This window comes from Oncorhynchus mykiss, chromosome 9, assembly GCF_013265735.2.
Source record: "Oncorhynchus mykiss isolate Arlee chromosome 9, USDA_OmykA_1.1, whole genome shotgun sequence".
Taxonomy (NCBI): domain Eukaryota; kingdom Metazoa; phylum Chordata; class Actinopteri; order Salmoniformes; family Salmonidae; genus Oncorhynchus; species Oncorhynchus mykiss.
Window position 1 is genome coordinate 23701817 of NC_048573.1, and position 25310 is coordinate 23727126.

Consider the following 25310-nt stretch of genomic DNA (forward strand, 5'->3'; position numbering starts at 1 on the left):
GCGTACTGCGAACACACCATGGCTTCCCGGGATTCTATATTTTTTTCCTTCCTCCTATTTTGTGTCAAAGAGTAAAAATAGCAAGCAGCCTTCTGCAGAATAAGCACTTCATGGATTCTGGCTTTGATGCCGTTTGCTTGGAGAGGCCAGCTGCCGCCTGAATGTGGGAAAAACTGAATCTGAATACCTTAGCAGGGCCTGGACTTTGGCTGTAAGTGTGTGTGTCAGAATTTTGGGGCAAGAACATGAAACTTTGTGTGACAAAATTAGTCAATGTGTTTATTTACAAAAGTGTAGTAAGACTGTGTGTGTGTGTGTGTGGTTATGCAGCTGGTAAACAAAGCTTTATAAGAGTAGACAACCATGACAATCAGTTGGTTGTGAAAACAAGGACATTGACATTCCTCAGGCAGCACTGAGGCCCATATTGATTATATGTCTGTGCTCCTATGCAACAAGTTAGACATGTGACACTGCAAGATATGACATTCAAAAAGTCAGTCAAGCTCATTCAAAAGGATTTGAAAATGTAAAATTAAATATTCCAGTGTATATAAGGCACATGCAGTCACAAGCCAACATCTACTTTTCCATTAGAAACAGAATAAGAAAACGGCTCCATAATTGATTAGTGACTGTAACTATAATCTATATACATAAAGCTACAATAATACAAATACATTACAAACTCTCGAACAATGTTCTTCACAGATTTCCATGCAAATTTAATACATTCATCACACTAACTCACAATGGCTCCTGTATGTGGGCAACGGGAAAAAAATAAAACAGCTCTCATTTAACTAGCAACCCTTAGGAATAAACAGGAAGCAAACAGCTGGGATTATCCTACCATGGAGGCAGTTTGCGGGGGGACTTTGCCATCTTTGCTATTTTCTTTGCTAAATTACTCCTGTAGGACATTAGACTTGCAAGTGGATTGATTTCAAGATTGTCTACTCTTTTCAGAGTAACAACACTATCTAGATGCAAAGTACACTTCAGGCACTGACTGTCAATGGGAGGCTGAGAAAGTGGTCTCTCTATCCATTCTATAGACTCATGCAAAGAATGGCTGGGAGCACAAAAGGGGGGGGGGGGGGGGGGGGGGTTGGTCTACATTGTGGAAATGTTGCTAGTGAGTAGTAATGCAGCCAAGACAAACTTCACTTTTCAATGATTGTCGCTATGGCAACTGTCACTCTGTCCTGATTGATAGTGCAGGTCCCACCCATCTGTGCCACCCCAGTCTGGGGTCTTGAATATGGAAGCTGGCTTAGAGGCATCTTCTGTGTTAGGGAGTCCTGTAGGCTCCACTGCTTGATCATGGCAGATCAAATGACCCGCCTCAAGGGTGTCATCTATGGTAGCATGCCTTACAGGCAGCTGTGGGAGGTTACCCAAGTCTGACTCCGCCTCTAAGGGTGGGGCGTCAAGCGCCAGGGCCGCCTCCTCTCCCTCCTCCACTGTGGAGCCCAGCTCCTCGTCCACTTTCACCTCATGCCCCTCCTCCTCCACGGGACTCTGCCCCTCTTCCAGCTCCGCGGCAGCCTGCTCCTCCGACAGCGTCACAATCTCCACTCCCCGCCTGTCACTCAGGCAGATGCAGTTAGCCTCCGCCCCGTCACTGGGCTCGGGTGCGCCCTCCCCGCCGACGCCATCTGCGCCAAAGTCACCGCCAGCTGTGGCCCGTTCCCACGACGATGCTCCCATTCTGTCGTCTAGTCACATTGGGAGAGAGGAGAAGAGTTCATTGTGAGAGGGTAGTTATAATGAAGCTGTAACACCCTCTTAACTCTACCTAGTGGTAAACTGTCCTCCCGGAGAGCTTCTGCGTGTCCAGGCTTTTCCTCCTAATCTGCTATAACACAGCTGGTTCAGCTAATCAAGGTTTTGATAAGCAGCTGAAGCATAGTCGAGTTTTAAATCAGGTGTGTTAGAGCAGGACTGGAACAAAAGTTCCCCAAAGCCCATTGGTAAACTAGGTTGAGCTTTTCCTTCCACATATACAGTACCTTAACAGTCCTATCAGGGCCAGTTTCATAATGCGCCTCAGAGTAGGAGTACTGATCTAGGATCAGTTTAGCTTTTCAGATCATAATGAACAAGCGCATATGGACAGAGGGGGCTGATCCTAGATCAGCAGTTCAAAAACACCAACGTGTTCGGTGCTAGGGGACGCAGTCTGCTGATATTTGCATGTTGCAGTAATGCTTGATAGTGGTCAAAAGACAGCGGTGACCCAACCAAATTCCTGTCGGTCCTTAATCCACATGCTATATCCAACCAGCCTGGGTGTATGTAGAGCTGTGCAAATGGATAATGCATGAGTGTAAGCTATGTAAAATCAACCAAGTTTCGTGAGTGAATATGCAGTGTGAACGTTACGGACATTGAAAACAACTCCACACCACATTACTCTGAGCACCTGTAAAGAGTTGATTATTAAATCCTCCATTTCAAATTGATAGAATTAAGATGTCATTACAAGATTAAATAACTAGCCACCCCTACTTCTCTTTGGAGTTGGGGTCTGTGTCAATCGACAAAAGTTATTTCAATAACTTGTGACTCAAGCACTTCCACGGCAAAGGGCTAAAAATAGCGACGCCCCTAAGTTCTGCTTCCTCTCCAAAATATTTCTCCCATTCCGCGGATTACTGACCCATATTTGTGAATGTTCAGTCAAAAAGGTTAAAGACAGACCACAGAGAACACTTGCCCCCCACAAAAGAGAGGGAAAGAAAATTCATGCCAGCATCCATATTTATAGGGCCCCCCCCTTCCAAAAACACACCAACTTTTTGAATGTCAGCGGGCGAGAATTGTGCTCACATTTCCAAAATGCCATGGCATTTGAGGAGCATCAGGTACTTAGCCATCAGCACCAATGAGAGGCCAGCGTTGGAGGAGAGGCGGGAAAGGGGACTGGGCGCAAAATGAAGGGTGTGTGGGGAGAGGGGATGGAGCTAATTACAGCGTTTTAGCCGCTGCCCGAGGGCGACGTTTAACGAACGGCGAAGCCCAGTTACACACAATTACACACTCACCTTTAGGTGGCTGCGTTGCTGCGTGCGTGTGGGGCTGAGGTGGGCACGGCGTGATGCTGGGCGATAGGAGCTCGGGTCGCTGGCTCTCGCTCAGCATAATGTTGTCTCGTCCCCCTGTTAACCCAACAAACCCACAGGGGAACAAGAGTTAACTTCCCCAGAAGGTTTCCCCCACCCAGTCAGAAAATAAAAAACACCCAACAGACACAGATGCTAAAAACATGAGGGTGGTTTTCAAAAAAGGTGCGTGTGTAAGCAGGTAAGGACTGCGCGTGCTCCTTCACACAGATAAAGTCATATTCATCCAAATGCACACACACACAAAACTGTGCTCACAGGAAGTGGATGCAGTTCCCTGTCATCAGTCTTCATTAGTGATGGCTGCACGCCTCCTGGGCTGACGCCATATGCTACTCACAGGGGACCGTGCACCGTATACCAGACATCACACACATACCCACGCAAGCACAAACACACTCGACACAAACTAGGGTCACTCAAGTGTGAATTACGAACTGAAACATTAAAACATAAACAAAAACAGAAGAACGCTAAACGTGGATGTCAGCATGTGAAACATGTTGACTGTCAAGCATGAATGGCACAAGCACTTGTGTTATGAACGCAGGGCACTGCTCATCTTTTCTATAGCACACCAGGGGTTGGGGTCAATTCCTCTTCACGTCAATCTATGGCACTGGATGCACACCGTACTTTGATTGTCCTGTGAAGTTCCCCCTTTTACTTTCCTCGAAAGCTGTTTATGAAAAAGGACTCTGCAACTTAGTTTCTGTACACCTCATTTCACACATTAGCATATTCGTCTTAAATAAATGCCCATTGGGATACATGCAATGGCAAGGCTAAGTAATACTTCAAACTTTCATCTAGGCGCTAGCCCTCATACAGGCTGAGAGCCTTGCTCGTCCGGAGTTGAGAGGGCCTTTGGTGACTTGAGTTTCTCAGGCTGCTTTTTAAAGCCAGTATTAAAGAGGTGATTATGTATGCAGAGCAGGGCCTGGGCTGAACGCAGCAGGTTTCAGCCCACGCCGTGCTCAGGAGGAGGTATGGAGGAGTGGGTTTATACCCTCCTGACAGCTGCCCATCCATCCGTCCATTCCTCCTCTCACAGACGTGCGCGCACACACACACATTAATAACTGCACACACACTAAGAGACAGACATCCCAACTCGCACGCACATATGCATGCATGAATGCATTAATCCTGAAGCCTATTTCTGCCAAAACATATCCTACATACATGCTAAAACAAAGATAGTAGAGGTACCAAAGGAAGTACAACCTCCACGAATAGAACTACTGCTTCTACCTTTACACTGACACCCAAACGATAACACCCCATACTGTAGGCCTATCTCCCTCATCCAAAACAGACTTCGGACATCTCTCTGGTACCCAACTTCTCTAGTCCCTACACCAGTCTCGGGGGGGGGGGGGGGGGGGGGGGGGGGATCACCAGTCTCTTATTTTGACAACGAGGCAGGTCTGGACACCCAATACACCGCCTTTGTGAGATGCCAGCCCGCGCCCTCACGGACGTTGATCCGCGGAGAGGTGGCAACAACGACAGGGAAGAGTTTGGGAGAGAAAATAGAGAAATCTTTGTTTAAAAATACCCGGGTAATGACATGTCTATCTATCAGGGCATTGCACAATGCATCTTCTTCTCCAGTGTAGTAGGCTACTGTATATGCGAGTCTCACCCCGTTTGCTATTGAGTGTGGCTGATGCGCCCAGACAGGCTTTCAGTCTGCGTGTATTCCAGCGCTCATTGAACAGGGGATCGCTCCCAGGGGGGGTTTGGGTAGTCGAGTAAATCACAAGTCTATTTGAGTGAGTCGCTTTTGTTTTTTTACTCTCCCTTTTAACTTGTCGTTCGGGAACAGCAACGCATGGCGTGTCCAATGTTTTGACTCGGGGCCTACCCCAAATCGGCCCCTCTGGTTTTTTTTCCTCCCCGTCGTGACTGTCCATCTTGACATGGCCACTCTCTCTCTCAATCTCCATCTCGCCCTCTCCCTCTGCCCTGCGCCGATTGTGGTGGACAGAGTCATGAGGCACTTTGGGCCTCGTCTACAAATCCCCTAATAACAGCACATTCCCCTAAATGTGTTTGTAATGTGGGCAATCATTTTCAGTAATGGATGCTTGTCAGTTTTATGGCGGGAGAATGACAGTCTCATGACAGGCGAGCTTCATCGAGCTACAGCTCGCCACCTAAATCCCACCAATGCACTTTAAAACACAGCACAACACCCCCCTCTGGTGCACACTGGAGAAACTGTTCTAGAATCTCAACGTCTGACTGGCATGTCTGTCCATTGTACATTTGCTGTTCTTTCCATTAGATTGAGCGAAGCTGTTAAACTAGTTCAGATATTTACTAAATCATACGCTTAAAAAGTTAGTCTATTTCAGTATTTGAAAGCAGTAGGAATTACCCATTTCACAGGACTCTTATGTGACAGCATCAAGCTCCCCAAATTACCTGTCACTCATTAACCAGTAGTTTTGGAAAACATATTTGTCCTGTTTCACTGCATGTACAAGTGGGTAACCTGTACAAGTGTGAGGTGTGAAATGGAAATGCGTTTTTTTTGCATATCCCAACTCCCCCCGAAACATCGGAGAGTGGGGTCACGGCCAGGGATCAGCCATTATTTACGGCGACCCTGGTTAAGTGCAGAGCGACAGATTTCTCACCTTGTCGGCACGAGGATTAGAATGATATAAATATAAAATGCAACATGTATAGTGTTGGTCCCATGTTTCATGAGCTGATAAGATCCCAGAAATGTTCCATATGCACAAAAGCTTATTTCTCGCAAATTTGGTGCACAAATTTGTTTAACGCCGTTAGTCCGAATTTCTCCTTTGCCAAGATAATCCAGCCACCAGACAGGTGTGGCATATCAAGAAGCTGATTAAACAGCATGATCATTACACAGGTGCACCTTGTGCTGGGGACAAAAGGCCACTCTAAAAATGTGCAGTTGTGTCACACAACACAATGCCACAGATGTCTCAAGTATTGAGGGAATCGGGCAATCGGCATGCTGACTGCCGGAATGTCCACCAGAGCTGTTGCCAGAGAATGTTATGTTAATTACCATAAGCTGCCACCAACACCGTTTAAGAGAATTTGGCAGTACGTCCAAACAGCCTCACAACCAGACCACGCCATCCCAGGACCTCCACATCCGGCTTCTTCACCTGAGGGATCTTCTGAGACCAACCACCCGGACAGCTGATGAAACTGTGGGTTTGCACAACCAAATCATTTCTGCACAAACTGTCATTAGCACTATCAGGGAAGCTCATTAGCATGCTCGTCATCCTCACCAGGGTCTTGACCTGACTGCAGTTTAGAGTCGTAACAAACTTCAGTAGGCAAATGGTCACCTTCGATGGCCACTGGCGCGCCGGAGAAGTGTGCTCTTCACGGATGAATTCCGGTTTCAACTGTATCGGGCAGATGGCAGACAGCATGTATGGCGTCGTGTGGGCGAGTGGTTAGATGTTAACATTGAGAACAGCGTTTCCCCATGGTGGCAGTGGGGTTATGGTATGGGCAGGCATAAGCTACAGACAATGAACACTATTGCATTTTATCAATGGCAATTTGAATGCACAGAGATATCGTGCCGAGATCACCTCATGTCTCAGCATGATAATGCATGGACCCATGTCACAAGGATCTGTACACAATTCCTAGATGCTGAAAATGTCCCAGTTATTCTATAGCCTGCATACTCACCAGACAGGTTACCTATTGAGCTGGTTTGGGATGCTCTGGATCGCCGTGTACGACAGCGTGTTACAGTTCTCGCCAATATCCAGCAACTTCGCATAGCCGTTGATGAGGAGTGGGATAACATTCCACAGGCCACAATCAACAGCCTGATCAACTCTATGTGAAGGAGATGTGTTGTGCTGCATGAGGCAAATGGTGGTCACACCAGATACTGACTGGTTTCTGATCCACGCCCCTGCCTTTTTTTTTCTCTAGGTATCTGTGACCAACAGATGGATATCTGTATTCCCAGTCATGTGAAATCCATAGCTTGGGCATAATGAACTTATTTCAATTCACCGATTTCCTTAGATTTACAGTTACAGTTCATGTATGAAATTGTTGCATGTCGCATTTATATTGGTGTTCAGTGTAGCAACCTTTCGGTTACTGGCCCAACGCTCTAACCGCTAGGTAACCTACCTGTAGTTGTACCGACATTCAAATATATACAAAAGACGGACTCACCTTTTATACTGATAAACGGAGCAGTAAGTAGTCTCTCAGGAGAGACTGTTAACACAAATGTTATGAATCGAGTAAGCAAACTGAGTGGGTGGCCATTGTGCAAGTGTGATTTAGCTCTGGGTTCCGAGGTTAAGCCGTAAGTGACTACGTACAGCAGGTGAGAAGACCCCAACAGGTGACATGAATGCACAAGGAGTGGCCTTGGGCTAGAATGGAGGTAGCATTAGGGCGATGGATATGAGATGGCAGTTTTTGGGAGGATGCCAAGGTGGCATGACAATGGAAAGCATGGGCTAAGAAGGGCGGTATATACAGAACACATACTCCCTATTCCCAGAGAAACGTGGTAGGTCAGGCCTGTAGGCAGCCGCAGCCAGGGAGGAGATACCCAGTTAATAACACATCATTTCATTGGACCGTGCACCACCAATTGGTCAGTTCATTGGTAAATTGAAGTGTCCATAAAGAAATTCTCAGTAGGTAAAGCTGGGTAACATTTCATCATACAGTCCCATTGGAGCTAGCATTAACCAGATATTTGCAAATAAATGTTGGTAGACAGTGTGTTTGCTAATGGTGTGGTGCTTTGTTCTCTGTAGTGTTATTTAGCTGCAAGATCTAGTATTATCCACCCAACTAAAACCCCACTGTCTAGGATTTACACTCATGTCAATAACAGTCAATGCGTTTGAACAACGTTACTGTAACTAACCTGGAAGACTCCACAAGCCGGACACCTCTAATGTCTTCAACTTCCTCTCCAGCTCAGCAACTCTATTCCCCAGAATCCTGTGTGGAGAAGGTAAACTGGAGGGTGAGTCACAAGGTCCCTTATGGCCCAGTGGCCAGACTGTAAACTAAGTGTGTCTCCACTGTTTGACTAGTAGGAGTGGAGAACATTGTGTGGCGAGGTTTATGAACTTACTATGGGTAAAGGTCAATGGAGACAAAGCACACCAGACGTAAATAAAGGATATGAAAGAATAAGAAAGGGAATGTGTGGACTGTGTGTGTGTGTGTGTAGGCCTGTGTGTACTGTAGAAATGTGTGTGCCAGTGTATATACCGGTTGGTGTGTCTCTGGTGCTGAATGACCAGGTTCTTCTCATGGATGGTCTCCAGCAAGGCCGTGGCTAGGGACTTTAGATCAGAGATGGACTGGGGCGTGGCCGGGAGACTGCAGCCCTGCTCCTCAGACAACAACTCCTGCACTGCAGAGACAGAGCGAGAATATATCAGAAAAAGGGGTAAAGAAGGGGGCATAAAGGGGAAAGAGGAGTAAGTCATTGAGAAGGAAAAAATAAAAATACAGGGAGGGAGAGAAGGGAGTAGAGAGAGTACGAGGGGGAGAAGAAAGGGGAGGACATAAGTTAAACAGAGTGAGGAGGGAGATGAAAACAGATAGCAAGACTGACAAAAATAGGAGAGAAACAGTATATAGACAGGAGCGACACACAGGGTAGATGAGGGATAAAGAAAGAAAGAAAAAGCGAGAGAGAGTGAGTGAAAGAGTGACAGAGCGATAGAAACAGCCGTCTGTACAATAGGTTACCTCCCTGCTTCCTCTAGCTTGAACTGCTGCCCTACTGTGCTGGCTCTGCCGAAAACTGTCAATCAAGACCTAAGCTTTGCATCTCTGCCAGAACTCTGAATACAAATTAGGGCGAGTCTCAGGTGTTTCAAAAGTTAGGCACTGGAGACTAACATAACTCTAATGAAGAAATAATGTCGACTTCAGACAGAATGGGCATTACAGGTACTTATTTTTTATCTAGAACTGGAACCCTGGTGGTGTAGAATAAATATGATAGGCTTTTACAAGAGCTGAAAATAGATTCTACACGTCAGTGTGCTACTGTAGCTTGATTTCTTCAAGTAAATAATGTAATGCAACTCACACTGCCACGCTACAATACAGGTTCTAGAATAGATCCTTCAAATCTCAGGGAAGGTTAAATCATTGCAGTGGGCTTGCACTCACTAGCTAGCTAGTTCACATCTTCTACACTTATGCGTCCCTGGGCTATGCATTACCTAGATTCAATGACAGAGGAGATCACTTAGAAAGTTCCTAACTGCTCTTCTCGGATCAGTTGCTCTGACCAGCACTCTTATCTTACTCACTACGGAGCTACCAGTCTGAACTGGGACCTGCCATGTGGTAGCTGGACGCATCTGTATGCGATGGTGGTGTACCTTGTCTGGCAGAGAGGACTCCTGTTAGAGCACTGCTGTTGGACTTCCCAGACAATTTAGAGCTCTTCCTCCTCTCCAACGCAGTCTGCAAAACAAATACACCCACCTTTATCAGCTGTCATCTCTAACTCTCTTTGGGACTGTCAAGAGACACTGGCTAGAATTCAATGTAATTGCAATGCAATGTTGACACAGCGCCTTTGTTTACTGCACGCACACACACACACACACCTTATTCTGAAGTATCTAAACGTGAGGAGAGTCTAACCGATGGTAAAAAAAGTTACTCGTTACTGCAATGCGGGTATTGAGCACACTCTCACAGATAGACACCACTCTACCTTGTATTTCATGATGTTAGACTTCAGCAAGTTCACCTCCTCTTGGACTTGGTTGAACCGCTCATGTAAATACCTGACAGAGGGAAAAAAAATAGCTTTAGATTCATCTTTCCGGGCAAAAGAAGAAGAAAAAGCAGCAGCAAACAACAATTCTTCATCTAGAAACACACACAGGACACCCTATGCCTACCTGGAATAGGAAGACATTGAAATAGTGCCAACCTCACAGTGTATGAAAATGTCTCCTATGGTGTACAGAAGTAAAAATAAATTGTGCGTGCATAGCCTAATATACATTGGGGGGTATTTAATTGTGTTGAACATTGTGTGGCATGTCGTTTTTTTACCTACCTTAATTGAATGCACTGACTGTAAGTTACTCTTAATAGGAGCTTCTGCTAAATTACTCAACTGTAAATGTAATACTAGCAGAGAAGAGTCCACCCCTCACCTGTTCTCCATACAGAGGGCATCCACGTCGATGATCCGGGTCTCGTGGCCACCCAGGATATGGTTGAGCTCCAGGTTGAGGCGCTCAGACTTCTCGCTGAACACGCCACGCTCTGCCTTAACGTCCTCCAGCTCATCAGTCAGTGCCTTAACACTGTTCTCCAGTTCCTCCATCTGAACACACAGAGAGAGACAGTGGGCGAGAGAAACTGCGAGAAAGCGAGCGAGAGAAACAAAGAAAGCGAATAGGACACGGTTGTCTCCTATCTTCCATTTTTTGCACTATTCTGAAAGTGCTGAAGAAGGAGAGGCACTGGGTCGTGTTCATTAGGGCACGATGTACCATAGAAAAAGAGCATTCCCATTGGACAAGATCCCTTCCCACCTGTAGTCCTGCCTTCTCCAGTTGGTGGACCAGGTCTTCTCTCTCATGGGCGGGAAAGTGGCGTGCCCCCACCTCCTCATCCCCCAGCCTCTGTCTAGTGATTGTCATCCTCAGCAGCTGTGGACCAGGGAGAGATGGGTCAAATGGAGGAACAGATTCACTGAGTTAGTATGAGAGATGTAGGTTTGTGTGTGTGTGTGTTTGATGCCCTACCTTGTTATCCCCCTGGGCCTCTGCCAGTCTCTGATTCAGCTCCTTCACCTCCTCGACTAGCTGTTTCCCTCGCTCCCTTGCGTTTCTCAGCAGCTGAGCCAAGTTCACCTGGGGAGACGTCAGAGAAATAGAAGAATGCTTTTATTAATTCATACGAGACATAAATGTTTTCTGCTGTATTCAACCCCTCAGACACACAAGGTTGGAGATTGAAAGCGCAGGATCAAATCAAGTCAAACTGGGAAAGCTTCAGATAGAGTTGTCCATCATATAAACATTGTGATAAAAGTATAACATGTGTAACAGTTTGAGGGATATACAGTTGAAGTCAGAAGTTTACATACACTTAGTTTGGAGTGAGCAGAGACTCCACACATTTCTTGTTAACAAACTATAGTTTTGGCAAGTCAGTTAGGACATCTACTTTGCGCTTGACAAAGTAATTTTACCAACAATTGTTTACAGACAGATAATTTCAAATATAATTCACTGTATCACAATTCCAGTAGGTCAGAAGCTGACATACACTAAGTTGACTGTGCCTTTAAACAGCTTGGAAATTTCCATAAAATTATGTTATGTCTTTAGAAGCTCCTGATAGGCTAATTTACATCATTTGAGTCAATTGGGGGTGTACTTGTGGATGTATTTCAAGGACTACCTTCAAACTCAGTGCCTCTTTGCTTGACATCATGGGAAAATCAAAAGAAATCAGCCAAGACCTCAGAAAAAAGTCTGGTTCATCCTTGGGAGCAAATTCAAAATGCCTGAAGGTACCACGCTCATCTGTACAAACAATAGTACGCAAGTACACTGCTCAAAAAAATAAAGGGAATAAAATAACACATCCTAGATCTGAATGAATGAAATATTCTTATTAAATACTTTTTTCTTTACATAGTTGAATGTGCTGACAACAAAATCACACAAAAATGATCAATGGAAATGAAATGTATCAACCCATGGAGGTCTGGATTTGGAGTCACATTCTAAATTAAGGTGGAAAACCACACTACAGGCTGATCCAACTTTGATGTAATGTCCTTAAAACAAGTCAAAATGAGGCTCAGTAGAGTGTGTGGCCTCCACGTGCCTGTATGACCTCCCTACAACGCCTGGGCATGCTCCTGATGAGGTGGCGGATGGTCTTCTGAGGTATCTCCTCCCAGACCTGGACTAAAGCATCCGCCAACTCCTGGACAGTCTGTGGTGCAACGTTGGTGGATGGAGCAAGACATGATGTCCCAGATGTGCTCAATTGGATTCAGGTCTGGGGAACGGGCGGGCCAGTCCATAGCATCAATGCCTTCCTCTTGCAGGAACTGCTGACACACTCCAGCCCGTTGGTGAGGTCACATGAGGTCTAGCATTGACTTACATTAGGAGGAACCCAGGGCCAACCGCACCAGCATATGGTCTCACAAGGGGTCTGAGGATCTCATCTCGGCACCTAATGGCAGTCAGGCTACCTCTGGGAAGCACATGGAGGGCTGTGCGGCCCCCCAAAGAAATGCCACCCCACGACTGACCCACTGCCAAACCGGTCATGCTGGAGGATGTTGCAGGCAGCAGAACGTTCTCCACGGCGTCTCCAGACTGTCACGTGCTCAGTGTGAACCTGCTTTCATCTGTGAAGAGCACAGGGCGCCAGTGGCGAATTTGCCAATCTTGGTGTTCTCTGGCAAATGCCAAACGTCCTGCACGGTGTAGGGCTGTAAGCACAACCCCCACCTGTGGATGTCGGGCCCTCATATCACCCTCATGGAGTCTGTTTCTGACCGTTTGAGCAGACACATGCACATTTGTGGCCTGCTGGAGGTCATTTTGCAGGGCTCTGGCAGTGCTCCTCCTTGCACAAAGGTGGAGGTAGCGGTCCTGCTGCTGGGTTGTTGCCCTCCTACGGCTTCCTCCACGTCTCCTGATGTACTGGTCTGTCTCCTGGTAGCGCCTCCATGCTCTGGACACTATGCTGACAGACACAGCAAACCTTCTTGCCACAGCTCGCATTAATGTTCCATCCTGGATGAGCTGCACTACCTGAGCCACTTGTGTGGGTTGTAGACTCCGTCTCATGCTACCACTAGAGTGAAAGCACCGCCAGCATTCAAAAGTGACCAAAACATCAGCCAGGAAGCATAGGAACTGAGAAGTGGTCTGTGGTCCCCACCTGTAGAGCCACTCCTTTATTGGGGGTGTCTTGCTAATTGCCTATAATTTCCACCTGTTGTCTATTCCATTTGCACAACAGCATGTGACATTTATTGTCAATCAGTGTTGCTTCCTAGGTGGACAGTTTGATTTCACAGAAGTGTGACTGACTTGGAGTTACATTGTGTTGTTTAAGTGTCCCTTTATTTTTTGAGCAGTGTATAAACACCATGGGACCATGCAGCCGTCATACCGCTCAGGAAGGAGATGCGTTCTGTCTGGTAGAGATGAACGTACTTTGGTGAGAAAAGTGCAAATCAATCCCAGAACAACAGTAGAAAGAAGACCTTGAAGATGGTGGAGGAACAGGTACAAAAGTATCTATATCCACAGTAAAACAAGTCCTATATCGACATAACCCGAAAGGCCGCTCAGCAAGGAAGAAGCCACTGCTCCAAAACCACCATAAAAAAGCCAGACTACAGTTTGCAACTGCACACGGGGACAAAGATCATACATTTTGGAGAAATGACCTCTGGTCTGATGACACAAAAATGTAACTGTTTGGCCATAATGCCCATCGTTATGTTTGGAGGAAAAAGGGGGAGGCTTGCAAGCTGAAGAACACCATTCCACCCGTGAAGCACAGGGGTGGCAGCATCATGTTGTGGGGGTGCTTTGCATAGATGGCATCATGAGGCAGCAAAATTACGTGGATATATTGAAGCAACATCTCAAGACATCAGTCAGGAAGTTAAAGCTTGGTCGCAATTGGGTCTTCCAAATGGACAATGACCACATGCATACTTCCAAAGTTGTGGCAAAATGGCTTAAGGACAACAAAGTCAAGGTATTGGAGAGGCCATCACAAAGCCCTGACCTCAATCCTATAGAAAACTTGTGGGCAGAACTGAAAAAGCGTGTTCAAGCAAGGAGGCCTACCAACCTGACTCAGTTACACCAGCTCTGTCAGGAGGAATGGGCCAAAATTCACCCAACTTTTGTGGGAAGCTTGTGGAAGGCTACCCGAAACATTTGACCCAAGTTAAACAATTTAAAGACAATGCTACCAAATACTAATTGAGTGTATGTAAACTTCTGACCCACTGGGAATGTAATGAAAATAAATAAAAGCTGAAATAAATAACTATTATTATTCCAACATTTCACATTCTTAAAATAAAGTGGTGATCCTAACTGACCTAAGACAATACATTTTTACTAGGATTAAATGTCAGGAATTGTGAAAAACTGAGTTTAAATGTATTTGGCTAAGGTGTATGTAAACTTCCGACTTCAACTGTAGAATGGGCATTAGAGACAGCTTAACTTACCTGGTTGCGTTTTTCAGGTGGTAAAGAAGGATCTCCATCCTGAAAGAAATAAACATTTTACTATAAGGTGAATCAGAGCATGAACAGTGATCCCATTGCTTTTCCCTCAAAATACTATGCTCCATTTAAACAAACATTCATGGGTCACTGATTTAGAAACCATAAAACAAAGTCAAAGTCGTCATTTGTCCAGATTATCACTAAGGCAAATCATTATAGATAAAGATTTCTGAACATAAATCCTATAGACAGACTCACAATGAGCTCCCTGTACTTTTTCTTGAGTCCTTGGTGGTGTTCTCGCAGCTGGTTGGCCATCAGCTTATACTGGTCTCTCTCCTGTTGACAGGTGTCCAGCTCTTTGGACAGGATCAGGAGGGCCTCCTTCTTGCTGTCTAGTTTACGCTTACACACCAGGAACTAAGAAACAATATAGGGGAGGGTACGGAATGGGAATTAACACCGGTTCCTACTGTGGATGCTCAAGTTGCATGTTCGGATGTCAAAGAAAAAAAACTATTGCTCCCATTGTTATAAAGTGTAAGGACAGGTTAGTATTTCAGAAAGTGTTGAATAGCTTTCATTTCATCTGATTCAAAGCTTTGAAAGGTGAAAATAACATGGTGAAAAACTATCAAGGCCCTTTCATTAAGTTATTTTAACAGGAAAAATAAAATGAGGAAACTGAAAACAGTTAAGCAGTTACAACCATGGTACAACTTCCCAATTAACCTCATCACTTTTGCATACACAGTATACTGACAATTCAAGACCTTGGAACTATATAAAGGTTCTATCTGCGCAAAACATTGTTCTGAGATATTCAGCATTAAAGTTCACATCCCAGAACTGTTTTGTAGCGAATTCTTCTTTCACAACACATCAAAGTCCTAACCTTAAAAAAGGTACCCAAAGTGCAGAACATCAAAATCCTAAAGACATTTGTAAATAGTTTTTTCCTCTTTTAAGGGGGAGGGGGGGACGACGACGACCGTATGGCTCTGAAATGGTTCAGCCAAAATGTTTTATCTGGCCCAGAAAGTTACAATTATTTCAATTAAAAAACTCCAGACATTTAATGAATAAAGACAACACCCTTTCATCTTTCTAATCACATGATCAAATTAATGTTCATCACACATTTGTTAAAGCAATATTTCCCTAAAATTATAAATACACCTTATCATATGGATAACTAGCAACATTGTTCAAGTTTAGCTCTGGATGAATAAACTGATATATTTGTCTGGTCTCTGACATCCAAAGTCAGTAAACTACTTGCTAGTTATCAATAAAATGTACGTTAGTAATTTTAGTGAAATACCTCGTCCATGGAGCTTTTCGTATTGATATAGAACAAGACAAAAACAGCAATGCCTCTAAGGGCCTTAAACGTGCTCTAAAGCACCTGTATTTATTTGTTTGGGTTTTTACCATAAAGAGCTTCTTCTTCAGAAAAGGTGATAGAATTTATTTTTTAAGTAATTACAAATGAGGACCAGAACCTATGATATTAAAAATAAAGGACTTGAGACTATACTGTTCTATCTGCAAAATGCATAGTTTTGAGATTTAGTATTTTTTAAGTCCCAGATCTCAGAACTGTTGTGACGTCTTCCTCTTTCGTGACTCAATAAGTATATCATCATACATACTAGTACAGTGCATTTGGAAAATATTCAGACCCCTTGATTTCTTCCCACTTTGTTACATTACAGCTTTATTCAATCTACACACAATACCCCATAATGACAAAGCAAAACCAAACTTAGACATTTTTGCAAATGTTTTATGAAATTATTTAAAAAAACATTTACATAAGTATTCACACCCTTGATTCAGTACTTTGTTGAAGCACCTTTGACAGTGAGATTACAGCCTCGAAACAGCTTGGGTATGACACTACAAGCTTGGCACACCTGTATTAGGGGAGTTTCTCCCATTCTTCTCTGCAGAGCATTTCAAGCTCTGTCAGGTTGGATGGGGAGCGTTGCTGCACAGGTATTTCCAGTTCTCTCCAGAGATGTTTGATCGGGTTCAAGTCCGGCCTCTGGCTGGGCAACTCAAGGACATTCAGACACCTGTCCCGAAGCCACTGCTTTGTTGTCTTGGCCATGTGCTTAGGGTCGTTGTCCTGTAGGAAGGTGAACCTTGGCCCCAGTCTGAGGTCCTGAGCACTCTGGAGCAGGTTTTCATCAAGGATCTCTCTGTACTTTGCTCCGTTTATCTTTCCCATGATCCTGATTGGTCTCCCAGTCCCTGAAAAACATCCCCACAGCATGATGCTGCACGGTAGGGATGGTGCCAGGTTTCTTCCAGACGTCATGCTTGGCATTCAGGTCAAAGAGTTCAATCTTGGTTTCATCAGACCAGAGAATCTTGTTTCTCATGGTCTAAGAGTCCTTTAGCAAACTCCAAGCGGGCTGCCATGTGCCTTTTACTGAGGAGTGGTTTTCGTCTGGCCTTATATAGACAGGTGTGTGCCTTTCCAAATCATGTCCAATCAATTGAATTTACCACAGGTGGTCTCCAATCAAGTTGTAGAAACATCAAGGATTATCAATGGAAACAGGATGGACATGAGCTCAATTGTGTCTTATAGCAAACTTACGTAAAATAAGGTATTTCTGATTTTGTGAAATTTCTAGCAACCTGTTTTCACTGTATTGTGTGTAAATTAATGAGGGAGAAAAATGATTTAATCCATTTTAGAATAAGTCTGTAACGTAACAAAATGTGAAAAAAGTCACGGGGTCTGAATACTTTCCGAATGCACGGTGTTTTGCAGATACCTTTTTACTTGGTGCTATAAGGTTGTTTGCGGCCTCCCGAGTGGCGCAGCTGTCGAAGGCAATGCATCGCAGTGCTAGAGACATCACTACAGACCCAGGTTCAATCCCAGACTGTTGTAGCCGGCCGCGAACGGGAGACCCATGAGGCGGCGCACAATTGGCCCAGCGTCCTATTGCACTCTAGCGACTCCTTGTGGCGGGCCGGGCGCATGCACGCTGACTGCGGTCACCAATTGGACAGTGTTTCCTCCGAGTTAAGAGAGCAGAGTCTCAAGAAGCAATGCGGCTTGGCAGGGTTGTGTTTCGGAGGATGCATATCCCTCGACCTTTGCCTCTCCCGAGTCCGTACGGGACAAGACTAACTACCAATTGGATATCACAAAATTGGGGAGAAAACAGGTGTAAAAAATGTATAATCTGGAGTTTGCGCAGATAGAACTTCCTGATTAAAATGTTTTTTACCGTAAATGTACATCTCACATGTAAAGGACCACCTAAAGAGAAACTATGTGAAGAACTCATTTTTTAAAACCAAAATGTCAAATAGAACCTTATAGTCCCAAGGTCATGAATTGGTACAGAAAAAAACAAGTCCAAGAAATGTTCAGCCCAATTATTGACTAAAATACATCTCATATACAGTAACAGGTAAATCACCTGTAACTTGACTTAACAGTATCACCAGTGTGGCTGCTAGTTCAGCACTAATGGAAGAATAAACAGTTGGCTATGCACAATATGCATTGTGTGAAGATAAGAAACACTGGAATATTCATGTGGAACCTCCCCCCCCACATACAGGTTGTCATGATAACAGACACTCAGTTATGCAAAGGATATAAAAGTGATAACCAGTAGTAGCAAAGTGTAATATCCGCAGTAAGGACACGACACAGCCTTCTCAATGAATGGACTAACTGTGTTCCCTCAGCCATCATACTTGGTGTGGTACAAGGGATGACTGTGTGATTGGTACACTTTTTGTGCAAACATTGAGTGTGTGCTCATTCTGAAGCCCAATAACGGGTAGGAGATTACAGGTTATAGCTGATTATTATTAAAATCGAGCCATTTTCAAATTCTAACCCACGGGATAACGACTGCCCCCTCTCATTGAAGCCACGGGGGTAAAAGTCAGACTGTGGTACTGCAGGCATTGTTTGCAGAAAACATGATCCCCCATTGTAGTAAATGGAAAAATCACCATCGTTGTGGTCAATCTGTGTAAAAAATATATATAATTGTTTTCTAATACACCAGATGTATGTCCTTAAACCAAAAAAAAAAAAAAAGTTTTGTTTTTGTTTAAATCACACACAAGAAGTTAAGGATACTTGTGTTGGTAATGGCAGCCTGCAGTACCCTGGTCGGCCTTCAACTTGAGTTAAAGGAGCTGCATGGTCAATCTGTTCTCTGCATTTACAGTGATAAGGCCTCTGCAGAAGTCAGGGCATTCATACTGTTCAACAGAGCTGTTGTGAAGGATATTTTCCAGGAAGTGAGTTTGTGTTTATACAGGACCTCTCGCCCCCAATTACTGTCAACCAATCATGTCAATGCAGAGATATATGGAACCCTCTGCACTGTTGCAAAAATTGGGAGGCGCACGGTTATGCGGTACGGAGCTCAATTTGACCTCTGCATGCCTCTGGAGACTCCGCAATTGCGTTACACCCTCCATACAGAACGTCCAACCACATTTTCGGATCAAGCATAAATTAGCTTTTAGTCAATAAGAGGGGGCAGCACTGAGCTAGCCTGCAATGTCACTTCCAGGAGTAGTCAGAGAGAATAGGCAAAGCTAGAGCGATAACTGAGCCCAAAATCTGTCTCCTCCAGCAGGTGATGTTTACATATTTTTTTTTATTATCATAAATTCACTCACCAAGCAAGATTTTGTATGAGGTCAATGAGAGAGTGTCGAAATTGGTTAACACATTTTTTATAGCTTATTTGCTACATGTGGTTTATTTGATCGAATGGAAGTATCATAATGATTAGGTTGTTACGAGTGTAGTGATAAGTAGGACACGTGACATCCCAGCAACTTTGAAAAACAAGTTTTATATCGGAGTCGTGCCTGGTTGTCACTAGATACCACAGCCAAAGTTGTAAACCCTGCCCATTTCCATTCTTAAAATGTGATTGACACGAACCGCAACACCGCTAACCTTATGCCTAGCCTTGAATTAAGACCAAAAAGCTAATTGTTGTTTTCATGAATTTTTACAATATAGTCCATTTTTACTTTGTGGCTGTAGTAACTAGTGGAAACCGTTGTTCCTATTGTTCACACGTATCTGCCCTCTAATTGTCTGGAATGGTCCCATCTAATCTTGCCTCCTCCCGACTGCATTCCATTTTTGAAGACATTTCTTTTCATTAAAGCATCCACTGGAGTATCTGGTCAATATAATGGATAATCTGTGGAGTAGTTCCAACTTCGACTTCATCTTGTCATTGATGCCATGTCTTGTTTTGAGTGGTTTTAAATTGATTTCTTATCAATGCTAATATGTGTCAAATTCACTAGCTAGCCTAACCATCAACGATGTATTTGAGAGACAAGTGGTCATTGTGCAAATGTATTTATGTTTTCAATAAACATTGTAGACCGAATATGGCTTAAATGTTGTCAACATTCTACGCAAACCTCATCATTGTTGTTGCTAAACAACCAACCTGTCTATTCATGGTTTGAATGTTTCGTCACAATATTGTTTTTAACGTTCGTTTTGGACTGATAGGTGAGTAGGTGAACGGATTATCTCTACATGTATGGTTCCCACCATGAAGCATGGAGGTGGTGGTGTGATGGAGCTTTGCTGGTGACATTGTCAGTGATTTATTTAGAATTCAAGGCACACTTAACCCGCATGGCTACCACAGCATTCTGTAGCAATACACCATAGTGGGACTCAATTGTTTTTCAACAGGATAATGACCCAACGCACCTCCAGGCTGTGTAAGGGCTATTTGACCAAGGAGAGTGATGAGTGCTGCATCAGATGACCTGGCCTCCAAAAATCCCCCTTCCCAAACCCAATTGAGATGGTTTGGAATGAGTCAGACCGCAGTGTGATGGAAAAGCAGCCAAGAAGTGCTCAGCATATGTGGGAACTCCTTCAAGACTGTTGGAAAAGCATTCCAGGTGAAGCTGGTTGAGAGAATGCCAAGAGTGTACAAAGCTATCAAGGCAAAGGGTGGCTACTACAGTTGAAGTCGGAAGTTTACATACACCTTAGCCAAAAACATTTAAACAGTTATTCACAATTCCTGACATTTAATCCTAGTAAAAATTCCCTGTCGTAGGTCAGTTAGATCACCACTTTATTTTAAGAATGTGAAATGTCAGAATAATAGTAGAGAGAAAGATTTTTTTCAGCTTTTTTTTCTTTTATCACATTCCCAGTGGGTCAGAAGTTTACATACACTCAATTAGTATTTGGTAGCATTGCCTTTAAATGGTTTAACTTGGGTCAAACATGTCAGGTAGCCTTCCACAAGCTTCCCACAATAAGTTGGGTGAATTTTGGCCCATTCCTCCTGACAGAGCTGGTGTAACGGAGTCAGGTTTGTAGGCCTCCTTGCTCACACACGCTTTTTCAGTTCTGCCCACACATTTTCTATAGGATTGAGGTCAGGGCTTTGTGATAGCCACTCCAATACCTTGACTTTGTTGTCGTCCTTAAGCCATTTTGCCACAACTTTGGAAGCATGCTTGTGGTCATTGTCCATTTGGAAGACCCAATTGCGACCAAGCATGTCAATTAGCCTATCAGAAGCTTCTAAAGCCATGACATCATTTTCTGGAATTTTCCAAGCTGTTTAAAGGCACAGTCAATTTAGTGGATGTAAACTTCTGACCCACTGGAATTCTGATACAGTGAATTATAAGTGAAATAATCTGTCGGTAAACAATTGTTGAAAAATTACTTGTGACATGCATAAAGTAGATGTCCTAACCGACTTGCCAAAACTATAGTTTGTTAACAAGAAATTTGTGGAGTGGTTGAAAAACAAGTTAATGACTCCAATCTAAGTGTGTGTAAATTTCCGACTTCAACTGTACATGATTCCATGTGTTATTTCATAGTTTTGATGTCTTCACTATTTTTCTACATTGTAGAAAATAGTAAAAATAAAGAAAAACCCATGAATGAGGCAATTAGAAAAGTCAGATGGGCTCGTCGACCAAATGCTGCACCCGCAAACCTATGTGAACTTTCCTCCACATCTAAATGTGATGAGTTCACAGCATAAGATACCCAACCTAATGTTTGTTATCAGACAAGCAAGACCTGATGAGAAGTTTGATGATATGTGCCCTAGCCCACCACGCAAAGGCACTATGGATATATTTTCCCTGGTTGACACAGGCAAGCTCAGGAAAGTGACATCACAACTTAAGCATTCTACCTGCCTTCTCGATCCTATCCCAACCACCTTCAAAACAGATTTTAAATGCATATTTGAAGAAGTGCAAGCTATTGTTAAAATCATTCACAATTCACAGGCACTTTCCCCACTGCACTAAAAACTGCTATGGTGACACTCCTTCTGAAGAAAATTAATCTAGATTCTTCAGCTCTCAGCAATTTTAGGCCAATTTAAAAATATATATTATAAAATTTATTTTTAATTTTACCCCCTTTTCGTGGTATCCAATTGTTAGTAATTACTATCTTGTCTCATCGCTACAACTCCCGTACGGGCTCGGGAGAGACGAAGGTCGAAAGCCATGCGTCCTCCGAAACACAACCCAACCAAGCCGCACTGCTTCTTAACACAGCACGCATCCAACCTGGAAGCCAGCCGCACCAATGTGTCGGCGGAAACACCATGCACCTGGCGACCTTGGTTAGCGTGCACTGTGCCCGGCCCGCCACAGGAGTCACTGGTGCGTGATGAGACAAGGATATCCCTACCGGCCAAACCCTCCCTAACCCGGACGACGCTAGGCCAATTATGAGTCACCCCACGGACGTCACGGCTGCGACAGAGCCTGGGCGCGAACCCAGAGTCTCTGGTGGCACAGCTAGCGCAGTGCCCTAGACCACTGTGCCACCCCCGGGAGGCCCAACCCTCCATTCTTAAGCAAAATTCTGGAGAAATTGGTTTTCAAACAGTTTAATTACTTTAAGTGCCAACTAACTCAATTCTTAAAAATGTTTTTTATTCCAATTTGGTTTTCGGGCCCACCACAGCACAGAGACAGCCTTGGTTAAAGTGGTAAATGATCTTGGAGCCAACAGAGTCCAAACAGCTCCTTGTACTCTTGGATTTAAGTGCTGCATTCAACCCTATTGACCATGATGTCCTTCTGAACAGACTGGAGAGGTGTGTTGGCCTCTCCAGTCCAGTTCTAAATTGGTTTAGGACCTATTTAACCGGTCAAGAGTTTGAGTTATGTTCACCAAGGGTGATGACAGAGAAAATAGATATCACATGTGGCTTTCCACAAGGTTCGATTTTCGTTCCGGTACTGTTCCACACACACACACACACACACACACACACAATCCCTTGGCAGTGTTATCAGAAAGGTCAGCATTGATTTTCACTGCTACGCAAACGATACACAACTTCACATTTCTGTGTCCGAGTATTTTAGCTCCACAGAAATTATTAGACTGTATTAGTTATTTAAATATCATGGCGCACAACTTTGTCTAGCTAAATCAAGACAAGAGCAAGGTACTTATTGTTGGGGCCAAAGCACAGCGAGAATACTGCCACACATTTTAATTCACGGGCAATAAAGACAAAATCCCAGGTAAAAAAAACCTAGGTGTTATTTCAGATTCTGAACTCAATTTCAAATCACACATTAGGAATGAGACCAAATTAACTTTTTACCGCCCATGGAACATTGCCAATGTGCGGCCGTTTCTCTCTCAGGCTGATATAGAGAGACTCATCCATGATTTTATTACAAGCAGGCTTGACTACTGTAATGTTCTCGTCTGGTCTACCCAAGAAAGCCATTGGTCAACTGCAAAACAAACAGAATGCTGCAGCACAGGTGTTGACCAAGACCAGACGAAGAGCACACAATACATCGGTTTTAAGGTCTCTGCACTGGCTGCCTGTCAGTTTTAGAATTCATTTTAAGATTCTATTGGTTTTTAAAATCAATCTATGATTGTGCACACCAATGAATGTCAGACATGCTTTGAAGTTAGACTACATGACAAAAAGTATGTAGACACCTGCTCGTCGATCATCTCATTCCAAAAACATGGGCATTAATATGGAGTTGGTCCCGCCTTTGCTACTATAACAGCTCCACTCTTCTGGAAAGGCTTTCCACTAGATGTTGGAAGATTGTTGCAGGGACTTGCTTCCATTCAGCCACAAGAGCATTACTGATGTAGGGCGATTAGGCCTGGCACGCAGTCACCGTTCCAACTCATCCCAAAGGTGTTCGATGGGGTTGAGTTCAGGGCTCTGTGCAGGCCAGTCAAGATCTTCCACACTGATCTCAACAAACCATTTCTCTATGGACCTCGCTTTGTGCACTGGGGGGCAATGCCATGCTAAAACAGGAAAAGGCCTTTGTCAATCTGTTGCCACAAAGTTGGAAGCATAGAATTATCTAGACTGTCATTGTATGCTGTAGCATTAAGATTTCCCTTCACTGGAACTAAGGGGCCAGCCCAAACCGTGAAAAACAGCCCCAGACATTTATTCCTCCTCCACCAAACTTTACAGTTGGCACCATGTATTCGGGCAGGTAGCGTTCTCCTTGCATCACCAAACCCAGATTCGACCGTTGGACTGCCAGATGGTGTAGCGTGATTCATCACTCCAGAGAATGCGTTTCCACTGCTCCAGAGTCCAATGGCGGGAGCTTTACACCACCCCAGCCAACGCTTGGCATTGCGCGTGGTGTTCTTAGGCTTGTGTGTGGCTGCTCGGCCATGGAAACCCACTTCATGAAGCTCCCGACTAACAAGTATTGTGCTGACGTTGCTTCCAGAGGCAATTTGGAACTCGTAGTGAGTGTTGCAACCGAGGACAGACAATTTTTATCAATTGGCGGTCCCATTCTGTGAGTTTGTGTGGCCTACCACTTCACAGCTGAGTCGTTGTTGCTTATAGATGTTTCCACTTGACAATAACAGCACTTACAGTTGACTGGGGCAGCTCTAGCACGGCAGAAATTTGACGAACTGACTTATTTGAAAGGGGGCATCTTATGATGGTGCCACGTTGAAAGTCACTGAGCTCTTCAGTAAGGCCATTTTACTGCCAATGTTTGTCTATTGAGATTGCAAGGCGGCTGTGTGCTCGATTTTATACACCTGTTGTGGCTGAAATAGCCAAATCCACTCATTTGAAGGGGTTTCCACATATAGGTTATGTACCCAGTAGGTCCCTCAGGTCCTCTGGCACTAACTAGCCTTTTATCCATCCCATAGCCTAAGACCAAGAGGCATGGAGGCAGCCTTTAGTTACTATGCCCCAAGCCCCTGAGAATAGCCTGCCAGAGAACCTGAGGGGGCCCAAAACTGTGTACATTTTAAAATAGATATTAAAACACACCTTTTTAGCTTTGCCTTAGGGTGCTTTTAAATAATTAAGTTATTGTTATTTTTTTGTTTTTTACCCTCTCATCTCTGTTGTGTAGTAAATATTTCAGTTTTTATTTTCATTGTTTATATTTGTTTTTTCTTCTGAAGCACATTGTGTTGCATTCCATGTCTGAAACGTGCTGTATAAATAAAGCTTGATTTGATTTGGAGGATTAGTGTTAAAAAATACGCTGTGATAGGCAATATGCGCACACACAACCATATAATTATTCAAATTGGCTAGATAATAGTAACAAAATACGTATCACGAAGTAGACATTTAATGTATCTTTCCATATGGCAACCCAATTCTATATGCTAAGCATCACTAATGGCTCACGCAACCGATTGTCAGTGTTTTTGCAGCGCACTCACCTCGCTCACCAGGCCTTGCCAGTCACTTTCACTCCTTTTCGAAGAATTCATAATTTCGCAGCCTCTTCCAACACGTAAATGTCACGGTTTTCCTGTATTAGTTGGTACGCTACTGTCTTCAGCAAGGTGACTTCTCTTCTTTTGACTCCTCCTCCGCTTCGCTGTA

The 25310-nt window shown here is 44.1% G+C and overlaps 1 protein-coding gene across 3 annotated transcripts; it reads right to left on the reverse strand.

Moving 5' to 3' along the window:
* Positions 1 to 252: 252 nt before the first annotated feature.
* ccdc149a (coiled-coil domain containing 149a) lies at positions 253 to 25310 on the reverse strand. 3 transcript variants are annotated; one of them, XM_021615156.2, is made up of 13 exons: positions 25145 to 25309; positions 14659 to 14820; positions 14401 to 14439; positions 10919 to 11026; positions 10706 to 10822; positions 10322 to 10494; positions 9871 to 9943; positions 9530 to 9614; positions 8400 to 8544; positions 8047 to 8123; positions 7659 to 7691; positions 3051 to 3164; positions 253 to 1721 (listed from the first exon to the last, which is right to left on the reverse strand). In XM_021615156.2, the coding sequence occupies exons 1-13, from the start codon at positions 25193 to 25195 to the stop codon at positions 1174 to 1176; spliced, it is 1725 nt and encodes a 574-aa protein (XP_021470831.1). In that variant the 5' UTR covers positions 25196 to 25309; the 3' UTR covers positions 253 to 1173. The 3 variants fall into 3 exon arrangements, with proteins under 3 accessions (XP_021470831.1, XP_021470832.1, XP_036843504.1); XM_021615157.2 differs by lacking the exon at positions 7659 to 7691; XM_036987609.1 differs by lacking the exons at positions 3051 to 3164; positions 7659 to 7691 and having other exon boundaries at positions 25145 to 25310.

Bases quoted from the DNA above. Each gene is read 5' to 3' on its own strand.
- ccdc149a (XM_021615156.2), bottom strand. From the start codon at position 25,195: ATGAATTCTTCGAAAAGGAGTGAAAGTGACTGGCAAGGCCTGGTGAGC. The intron at 8,545-9,529 runs GTACACCACCAT...CTGTCTCTGCAG, and splicing joins AGTCCTCTCTGCCAGACAAG to TGCAGGAGTTGTTGTCTGAG. The intron at 3,165-7,658 runs GTATGTGTTCTG...TTGGGTTAACAG, and splicing joins CGTTTCTCTGGGAATAGGGA to GGGGACGAGACAACATTATG.